At 47.8% G+C, this 10,839-nt stretch overlaps 1 protein-coding gene across 2 annotated transcripts; it reads left to right on the top strand.

Moving 5' to 3' along the window:
* The first annotated feature begins 730 nt into the window (after positions 1-730).
* Positions 731-9,856, top strand: btbd2a (BTB (POZ) domain containing 2a). Of its 2 annotated transcripts, none has more exons than XM_035414622.1 (9): positions 731-1,484; positions 1,929-2,048; positions 2,347-2,503; positions 2,888-2,993; positions 3,395-3,625; positions 4,112-4,304; positions 5,259-5,346; positions 6,415-6,561; positions 7,622-9,856. In XM_035414622.1, exons 1-9 carry the CDS (start codon positions 844-846, stop codon positions 7,781-7,783), a joined length of 1,845 nt encoding a protein of 614 aa, XP_035270513.1. In that variant the 5' UTR covers positions 731-843; the 3' UTR covers positions 7,784-9,856. The 2 variants fall into 2 exon arrangements, with proteins under 2 accessions (XP_035270513.1, XP_035270514.1); XM_035414623.1 differs by having other exon boundaries at positions 732-1,484; positions 3,395-3,592; positions 7,622-7,783.
* Positions 9,857-10,839: the final 983 nt, after the last annotated feature.

Raw genomic sequence — 10,839 nt, 5'->3', positions numbered from 1 at the left:
GCAGGGGATGGGGTCGTACAATGTTTAGGATACCATAATATTACATTGTATGCAGACACTCCACTGTTTCATTTCTGATGGATTAGAATGTGGTCACATGGATTCATAGGCCCAGTGTTCAACTATTAGACCTTATTCACAATAGAATCAGATGCATATACAATTTTTTGTGATGCTTACTGGATTTATCAGGAAACTGGATGGTGGTCAAAAAGTGTAAGTGGGCCATAATCGTGTGACCTGACCTGAGCTAAGGCAGGCCTGGGAACAGGTAATAAAAAATAAAATAAATAAAGGTCGCTTGCTGGCACATCTGACCGTAGTATATACTGAAGCTTTTAACTTACGTTGTTATGGCTAGTGTACTCTACAGCTGGAGATGTTTTACTCTAGCTAGTTAACTGGCCTAGATCTCATAAAACGAATCTATACCTATACCTAAGCCACAGCGTATGGGAACATTAAGGATTACTTTAATTACTCGCATTTAGCACTCTCACCAAAATTCAAATACAGAATATCAGGGTTAACTTCACCATTGCTTTCTTCTTGTTTTTGTTTTGCAATACTAGTGCACATCCTACACTTTTTCAAAAATAACTAAAACCCATCACACAATTTAACTGTTTGCGGCACATGCGGTGAGCCTGTAAACGAAAATAATTGTGTATCTTTTTAAACAATGCTGTTTCAAACAATTGGGTTTTTTTTTTTTTTTTTTTTTAATTGATAATAAAATCATCAGGACAAGTCATTCAAATATAGGCCTACTTGCGGGGGGAAAAATGTCTCTCCCCCCATAACTATAAGGCTAATATCGTCTAGCATTCTTCTGCCCAGAAGATGGTATTCACCCAGTCCGAGATACGAGCGATGCGCTGCTGTGTATGTTTATTTCACAGCACCTTCCTGTGCACTCAATCCAAGATGGCTGCGGGAGAGGGTGGTGGTAGAGCTCCATGTCTCGGTTTTTCCACTCCCGGGCCTTTGGGCAACGTTCAACCGAGCAACAGCGCTCATTCCTCGGCTGCCAGTAACGACGGATCAGCGGATGGCACGGGAGGGGCACCGGGGGCAGCTGGACATTCTAATCCCCAGCCAGGCCCGGACGGCGGTGCAGGCGCCGGCGTTGCAGTGGGGACGCAGCCGAGCGCGCAGAACTCTTCCCCGCAGTCTGCAGCTGAGGGCGCCACGAACGCAGCCAGGGCTGCTGGAAGGATGTCAACCGCTGCGACAAACATGACAGCGACAACAACACCAAATGCATCCACAGCAGCAGCGGCGGCGGCCGGGACGCCCTCCTCGCTTCCTTCTGCCCCGGCATCCGCTGCAGTATTGGTTTACAGGGAACCTGTATATAACTGGCAAGCTACTAAAAGCACCGTCAAAGAGAGGTTCGCCTTTCTATTCAATAACGAGGTGCTCAGCGATGTGCATTTTTTAGTGGGGAAGGGGATGGGAGTGCAGCGGATCCCCGCACACAGGTGAGTTTTGTTAGCTAATATATGTACCATTGGGGATTTTAAACATCGTATTTAAATTTATTTGGAGACTTTGCATACATATTAACTATGCAGTGGGTGTGTATAGTATTACTGCTGATTTAGTTAGATATTAACAATATTTTTTTAAGCAGACAGGTTTCTTTATGTCTAGGACACTAGATTATAATGACTGCATTGCGCTGCAGTAATTTATATAGCTTCAATTAAATGGCTGCACCCAAGGTCTACAGCATCAGTACTCGTTCTCCATCCAGGTTTTTTCTTGCTGCGATTGCACATGTTACAAATGGCCAGTAGGCTATGAAACATCCGCTCTGTTGTTGGATCATTATAGCCTACACGTTACATTTCTGCAGTTCGCCCTGGTTAACGTTGGTAAACGGCTGAATGCGCCACTGTCCCTTGTTTTACGCCTCCCTGTAGGTTTGTGCTGGCCGTAGGCAGTGCCGTATTTGATGCCATGTTCAACGGGGGAATGGCCACCACCTCTACGGAGATTGAGCTGCCTGACGTGGAGCCCGCAGCCTTCCTCGCTCTCCTCAAGTAAGGTCACGCAGACAGGAGGTTAGCCGGCGATTGATAACGACGTCTTTAAAGACGTCGGTATCAATGGTATATAATGTCCTTGGATGTCCTTTGGATGGTCAGCAAAAATAAATGATTTGTTTGGTTTTGTTTAATAAGCGGTATAAACACATTTTGCAGCGCAGTCTTTTTGGTGACTGTCCTTCACGCGTGACATCTGTCTACCGCGTGGCTCTCGAGCCACAGTCTGAAAATCTCAGGATTGTCGTGAATGCTACTTCTTTTCTGAATATCTGAAGCATGTCGTGAAATGCAGGTTCCTGTATTCCGACGAGGTGCAGATCGGTCCGGAGACGGTGATGACGACGTTGTACACGGCGAAGAAGTACGCAGTCCCGGCACTGGAGGCCCACTGCGTGGAATTCCTCAAGAAGAACTTGCGTGCCGACAACGCTTTCATGCTACTCACGCAGGTAGGCACAGACTCCGGCAGGTGTGTTTCTGATTACACGGCAGCCTGTCAGTAAATCGTTCCGTCTGTACAGTGTACTACTTTACCGTGCTAAAACGTGTGTGTGATTGACCGATGCTTTCTTACCGCCTTTAAAAATAGCTTTTTTAGTTGGAGTTCCCCTCCCGGTTTTGCTGGAAATATAAAGACGGGATGCTGTGTTGTTGTTTTGCGATTTATTTTTGAATGATGTTTAGTGAATAACATTATGGAATACGTGTGTACTGGGGGTGGGGGATTCTTGCATGATTGTGTGGACTGAAAATATATTGCTGTAGTGTCACTGTATAAAAATATTCTCTGCAAACGGAAGTGATGTAATAGTGATGCGGTTGGACATTTTTAGGCCCGGCTGTTTGACGAGCCGCAGCTGGCCAGCCTGTGCCTGGAGAGCATTGATAAGAACACTGCAGATGCGCTCGCTGCCGAGGGCTTCACTGACGTCGACCTGGGTACCAGAGCGCAAGCTTACTGCATACATAAACATGCTCTCACACATACACACACACACACACACACACACACACACACACACACACACATTCCATATTTTGCTGCAGTCAGTTAACCACACAGGCAAATGTACCTCTCTCTCACTCTCTCTCTCTCTCTGTGTCTCTGTTTTTTTTCTTCTCTCTCTCTCTGTCCCTGTTTTTCTCTCTTTCTGTCTGTCTCTCTGTTTGTCTGCTTGCCTGTTTGTCTCTCTCTATCTCTCTCTGTATCTCCGTTTCTTTCTCTTTCTCTCTGCATCTCTCTCTTTCTCTCCCCCTCTCTCTGTATCTCTCTCTTTCTCTCCCCCTCCCCCTCCCCCTCTCGATGTATGTCTCTCTCTCTCTCTCTCTCTCTCACTCAGACACACTGGTGGCCGTGCTGGAGCGCGACACTCTGGGCGTTCGGGAGGTGCGGCTGTTCGGCGCGGCGGTGCGCTGGGCCGAGGCGGAGACCCAGAGGCAGCAGCTCCAGCCCACCCCCGAAAACAAGCGGCGGGTGCTGGGCAAGGCCCTGTCCCTCATCCGCTTCCCGCTCATGACCATTGAGGAGTTTGCTGCAGGCATGTCCTCGTCTCTGCAGCGCTGCTTGCTCAGTTCAGTTGGGTTGGATGTGTGTGCCTGGCTCAGTCTGAACAGATTGGCATGGAATTGAATGTGTAATTAATTTGTCCAGCTTTGATTTAAACTTATTTGAACTGTATTGAGGTTAACCGAATGAACTGAATTTAACCAGATCAAATTGAATTTAACTGCATTGAGCCAAATGGAACTGTATTGAATGTATAGGCCAGGCTCAGTTTGAACAGAATTTCACCAGATGGAACCAAATGGAACTGTATTGAATGATGTAGGCCTAGCTCAGTGTGAACTGAATTTAACCAGATTGAACCACAAATTGAATGTCTAGGCCCAGCTGGGTTTGAACAGATGGAACCAAATTGAGCTGTATTGAATATCTAGGCCCAGCTCAGTTTGAACAGGATTTAACCGGATTGAACCAAATGGAACTGTATTGAATGATGTGGGCCTAGCCCGGTCTGAGCTGAATTTGAGAGAACTGGTCTGAATTACTCCTGCAGTCCCGGCTCAGTCGGGCATCCTGACGGACAGGGAGGTGGTGAGCCTGTTCCTGCACTTCACGGTGAACCCCAAGCCGCGGGTGGAGTTCATCGACCGGCCGCGCTGCTGCCTGCGGGGCAAGGAGTGCAGCATCACGCGCTTCGGCCAGGTGGAGAGCCGCTGGGGCTACAGCGGGACCAGCGACCGCATCCGGTGAGCCCCCCCCCCGCCGGCAAACCTGACCCGCGTGAAAACCGAGCCGCGCCCGCCAGACCGGTCGAAACTGACCCGCTCCCGCCGGACCGGTCGAAAGCGACCTCCGCACACACATATAGACACTGACCCTGTGCACCAGGGTCCGTTCATGTTCTCGCACCCATGGCATGAAGAAAGCTGTCTTAAAGATCACTTTCTTGCCAGTCATATGAAGATTTTGCACACTGTGTGACCCTGTGCAGTCAGCTTTTGTCTTGCACATAAAATGTTCCTTTAGCCACAGGATAAAGATTGGACATGCATGTTTTTCAAAATGTATAAGGGAAATAATAACGTTTGTATTTATGTATTAATAATAATAATAATAATAATAATAATAATAATAATAATAATAATAATAACAATAATATTAAAGTAAAGAATGCCATTTCTGAACTCAAGAGTGTGAGGTTAGATACAGTGTGTGGGTACTAGCACTGCAAGCTCAGTTCTGATTGGCAGCCTGCTAAACAGATGCACTCCTAATTGTCGAACCCTTTAAGGTGTAAGATCACAAATATGTGATGAGAACGGTTTTTAACTGAACATTCTAATGCTGATGTGACAATCACTACTGGCGACTGAAAGCAATGGAGTTCTAGAATGCTGATGTAAAATTCTGGAAAAAAAAAAAACATTAAAAAAAACTTCTCTTTGCTCTTCAAAGAGTTAAATGTAAATGCTACGTATGCAAGCAACAGTGTCCCCACTAGACTAATTCCGAATCCCCCTGTAGTGGGCAGCATTGGAGTTTTTTCTCCTTTCAGGAAGTGGTTAAAACAGGCTTGATGGTTGGTGTTTTCTTTGTCTGTTTATGTAAAATGCCACTATTATAACTGGAGCTTTTATTGCGCCAGGTCTTTAAAGTAAAATATACTGCTCTTTTTGGATATCTTTAACTGCCTCTCTTAGGTTCTCGGTGAATCAGAGGATATTCGTGGTGGGATTTGGGCTCTATGGGTCGATACACGGCCCCACGGACTACCAGGTCAACATCCAGGTGCGTGCCCTCGGGTGCTGTCAGTTTGGAGCAGGGGAACGAAAATTTCCACCCCTGGAGGGCTGGTGTTTATATGCAGGTTATTGTTGCCACCAGTAGCCGTTGCTGAGCGGGCTAATTAGCAGTGTACACAAACGCCTGCTCACTCGTAGGTCAGGCCCCTTGTAGATCAGGGCCCTGTATCACAAAACCAGCTTACTGAGTTTGGCTGGGTAACTGCACCGAGTAAAACCCGGAACCCTCCTAATTCTGGAACACGGACTGAAGTAAAAAAGAGTTTTTCCGGGTTTTACAGTTATCCAGCCAACTGCTTCGTGAAACACCATCCCAGGACATTTCATATAGGAACACAGGGAAGGACCTCCTAGCTGCCGTTCATTACCTTCTCAAGTAATTGAGCTGGAGTGTCGGATCAAGTGATCTGGCCTGTTAAATAATTAAGGGCAGAAGTTGGCTTTGAAGACCAGGAGACAAATACAGCCCTGCTTGCCCACTCTCGGTTTAGAAGCACAGTTCCTGTCTGTGTGTGTGTGTGTCACTGAGGGCTGTGTGTGTGTGTGTCCTGTCTGTGTGTGTGTCACTGAGGGCTGTGTGTGTGTGTCACTGAGGGATGTGTGTGTGTGTGTGTCACTGATGCCTGTGTGTGTGTGTCACTGAGGGCTGTGTGTGTGTGTGTGTGACACTGAGGGCTGTGTGTGTGTGTGTGACACTGAGGCCTGTGTGTGTGTGTGTGTCACAGGGCTGTGTGTGTGTGTGTGTGTGTGTGTGTGTGTGTGTGTTTGTGTGTGACACTGAGGGCTGTGTGTGTGTGTGTGTGTGTGTGTGTGTGTTTGTGTGTGACACTGAGGGCTGGGTCTGTGTGTGTGTGTGTGTGTGTGTGTGTGTGTGTGTTTGTGTGTGACACTGAGGGCTGTGTGTGTGTGTGTGTGTGTGTGTGTGTGTTTGTGTGTGACACTGAGGGCTGGGTCTGTGTGTGTGTGTGTCCTGTCTGTGTGTGTGTCACTGAGGGCTGTGTGTGTGTGTGTGTGTGTGTGTGTGACACTGAGGCCTGTGCTCCTCCACACGCAGATCATCCACACGGACAGCAACACGGTCCTGGGGCAGAACGACACGGGCTTCAGCTGTGACGGGTCCGCCAACACCTTCCGCGTGATGTTCAAGGAGCCGGTGGAGATCCTGCCCAACGTCAACTACACGGCCTGCGCTACGCTCAAGGTACGGCACGGAGCTCCAGGCAGCCCCCCCCCCACCCCCCCGCAGCTCCAGGCTGCCCCCCCCCCCCCGCAGCCCGAGCCTCAGTGTGTATGACGGCCAGTGAGAGCCGTCTGCAGTGCAGATGCTGGGGCTTTATGGTCGATCCCAAGAAATTTCATGGTTCCCGTGATCCTTGAAAATAATTGTATCTTGGAAATTTGTTGTAAATGATCAAAAGTTGGGGGAAAAAGTTGGGAAACTGACCAAATTTAACAAACAAAAAAATTGTATCTAGACTTGTGATATCAGTGTGCTGATAGTGGTAAATTGGTTTGCCCTCTCGTTGAAAGGAAATGAATTCACTACCAATGGTCATTGTGAAGTGGAGAGTGAAGTGTGTGTTTTTTGTAGACATGAAGTAATTCTGAAATGGGTGAAAATGTATTTCCCTTTTGCAAAACTAGCCACATGGGCCAACGATATACTTGGGGAAAAAAAATCATACATTTATTAATAGAATGCTAAACACTAATGGAAAAATATAAAATTGATTTGAGTGGCGACCCTGTCAGTTGTTCATTGTATTCTATTCAGAGGAGCTGTTTGGTTTTTTGTATTTCTTTGCTCCAGGTAAAAAAATCTGCCTAATGGCAATAATCTTTCCATATGTCACTACCAGCAAATTCCAGATGTCAGCATTTTGAAATATTCAGTTACGAATGCGAAATATTCAGTTACGAATGTGGTTCCACCCGTTATGAGCGAGTTATAATATTACATGTCTTTCTCTCTCTCTCTCCCTCCCTCCCTCTCTCTCTGTATCTCTCTCTCTCCCTCCCTTTCTCTCTCTCCCTCCCTCCCTCTCTCTCCCCCCTCCCTCTCTCTCTCTCCCCCCTCCCCCTCTCTCTCCCTCCCCCCCTCTCTCTCATTTCCTCCCTCTCCCTCTCTCCCTCTCTCCTCCCTGCCTGCCTCCTCCCTCCCTCTCTCTCCCTCCCTCCCTCCCTCTCCCTCTCCCCCTCCCTCTCTCTCCCTCCCTCCCTCCCTCTCTCTCTCCCCCTCCCTCCCTCCCTCTCTCCCTCAGGGCCCAGACTCTCACTACGGCACTAAGGGAATGCGCAAAGTCACCCACGAGTCCCCGGCCACCGGCACCAAGACCTGCTTCACCTTCTGCTACGCCGCCGGCAACAACAACGGCACGTCCGTGGAGGACGGACAGCTTCCCGAGGTCATCTTCTACACATAGTGACCCCCCCCCCCCCCCCCCCCCCCCGGCGTGTCCAGTCCTGTAGGGCCTCCTTTTACAGTACCTCTGGTCATTATAATACAGTGACTCCCCCCCCCCCCGGCGTGTCTAGTCCTGTAGGGCCTCCTTTTACAGTACCTCTGGTCATTATAATACAGTGACCCCCCCCCCCACCCCCACCAACCCCCTTCAAACCATTAACCCACAACCCCGACCCGCTTTCACTCTCATCAGCCAACTGACCGGCTTAGGGATTGGCATCTACGCAGTGGCATTTTGAGCCGCAGGGTCCTGTGGTTTTTTTAAATGTAACGGATAGCTGACTGAAGGGTGACAGAGAGGCCACCCTCTGCTCAGAACCCGTAAGGGGGTCACGCTGATAAGCGGGGGCTGGCTGACTTGCAAGGCTGCCTCTTACGAATCAACGCGTGTCTGCGTCTGTCTGACAGGACCGTTTGTGGGGGGGTGGGCGGGATTTTGAGTGTAAGTGTGAAACAATAATTGGCTCTTCAGTCAGTCACACAGGCTGTCGGTTCGCTGGCCTCTCTGTCAGTCATTGGTCACTTCCCCTGGTCCACAGCGTGAGCTGTTCTACTGAAGGAGATTGGCCTGTCGGATAAAACATCAATAAAAGAACCTCCTGAAGATGTACATCTGTACCCCCCCCCCAATGTAATGATTTGGTCTTGGCTTAAAAAAGCAAAAAAAAAAAAAAAAAAAAAATTAAATGCGGCATTTCCCCTTTTTTAAATTCACGGAATTTCTTTTTCCATTTCATGTAGAAACGAGGGGAAACGTGCATACTGTACATTCCACTTCATGACACCTGTTATTAAAATCAAGCCCACGCCGTGGAGTAGGAAGGCATGAGATCCTGAGCAGAATCGCTGCTTCTCAGTTGCTTCCTTACCTACTTTAACAGTTCCTCTTTGCCTAAGAAACCAGTTCTTATGGTCCACTTCTTTTTTTTATTTTTATTTTGTTCACTTTATTGCCAAGTTGCTTAGTTAGCACTGATGCACTTTTTTGGACACGACACAGACAATCACCCACTGAGGGCAATTGAGTTCTGACATCACATGCCATGTGGTTTTTTTTTTTTTTTTTCCCCTTCTCCTTTTAATTTATGGGCTCGACCCCTCCTGTGAAGAGGCGGTGGGGTTGCAGCCTTGGTGCCAGTCTACTGGCTAGCGTTAGCCTTTCAATCTGACGAACACGGAGCCGACTGGCGAGTACTGTAATAATTTTTTTTTTGTGCGTTTCGTGATCAGCATGTTCCTCGAGACGGAGTGATGGTAGCCACTCGGTGCTCTTGCGTATAACCTGGGCGAATGTTCACAAGCTAGCCGAAATCATTTTACGCGTCAGTTCCTACCTGCTCCACTAGGTGCAGTATATTAAAAAAAAAAAAAAAATTAAATATGGTTGTATTTTATTTAGCGAGTTAATGCTTCACATTATATTTTTTATCGCAAGGCCAAGGCCTCCCTTGGATAAATATGTAACAGACACTACGGGGAGCTAGACGGACACATGGCCTGTTGGAAAAGAGAAAGTCTTCAATGTGAATACTCACACGACACTGCACTATAGGGATCTCAAGAGAGGTGTGGGGGACAAAACATGCAGATAGTCCAGTTCAGGGGGCTGTGGAGGCCTTGCACCACGTCTCTTTCCAGTAGAAATGTGGAGGATCTGCTGAATGCAAAAATGCAAGAAAACTGTATATGATCTGTTTCGTTCCTCCAGCATATTCTGCTGGGCATCTATCTGTAAACGGCAACATGCCTGAGAAGGATCAGAGAATTTTGAAAGCGGTCATCGTCAGAAAAAGTTGATCTTCTGGAGTCACAATGAACAGTGACACGCCTACGGGAGAAAATGTGCATTTTTCGAGGGCAGAAAGAGCTGGAATCAAATACTGCGAGTCCATAAATTGAATGTAATACTAGTTCTGTGCTGCTCTGTGTTGCAAGTTCTGTGTTTTGCAAACGCTTTACACTGTGTGTGTGCTTAAAAATAGAAAAATCTGTAAATATTAATTGCGAACATTAAAAAAAGTCTTTAAATGTATCTGGAGTTTGTGGGGTGTTTGTGTCTGGTGTGCAAAGCAGAGATATGGAACTGGCTAACGTATGCTCCGACCGGATCCCACTGGTTGAATGTTGCATTTAGTTATTGCGTAATACTTGCCTAACTGGTTGGCATTAGGTGTGCTAGACTTGAACTCCATTCTCTGAACATGGTCTGGTTTTGCATTGACGTTTGAGGGTATAGGCTGGGGGTTAATTTTTGGGCAAACTGCATCAGTAGACTTTAACTCCATTCTCTGAACATGCCGGGACATACTTTGTATTAAATTAAAATTGCTTGGGGGGGGGGGGAAATGATAACTACTGCCCCCCCCTGAGATGAAAGAAGCCTGTAGAGCAGTGGTTCCCAGCCCTGTTCCTGGAGATCTACCGTCCTGCGAGTTTTCACTCCGACCCTGACGAAAGGACACCTCATTCAACAGCTGGAGATCTTTCTTGAGCTGATAATTAGTCAAATCAGGTGTGCCAAATTAGGGTCGAAATGAAAAACTACAGGATGGTAGATCTCCAGGAACAGATTTGGGAATCCCTGCTCTGGAGAAGACCTACCTGCCCCCTGCTCCTGGCTGGTCCCGAAAAAACTCGGTCTCCCTCCGGCACCAGAAGACGGGCTGGAGCCTTGGGATCAAGAGGACAGCAGAGCCGAGAGGGGTTCATGGGGTGCCGCCAACAGGACAGCCCCCATCTACTTGCAGGACATGACTCAATTCTATGTGCCTGCTCGACCACTCCGCTCTGCGGCAGCAGGGCGTCTTGTAACCCCTCCCACCCGACCAAAGGGATCACAGAGCTTCTCCACCCTAGCTCCCCAGTGGTGGAACGAACTCCCCGTCCCTCTCCGAACCTCCCCCTCACTATCCATCTTCCGCCGTGGCCTGAAGACTCATCTCTTCAGACTATACCTAGAATAACCACCACCACGCTGTGTATATATATATATATTAAAAAAAAAAAAAAAAAAAA

The sequence above is a fragment of the Anguilla anguilla genome, chromosome 4 (genome assembly GCF_013347855.1).
Source record: "Anguilla anguilla isolate fAngAng1 chromosome 4, fAngAng1.pri, whole genome shotgun sequence".
In the NCBI taxonomy this organism is placed as follows: domain Eukaryota; kingdom Metazoa; phylum Chordata; class Actinopteri; order Anguilliformes; family Anguillidae; genus Anguilla; species Anguilla anguilla.
The sequence above is the reverse complement of the archived record's forward strand: the minus strand, read 5'-3'. Positions and strand labels throughout refer to the sequence as shown.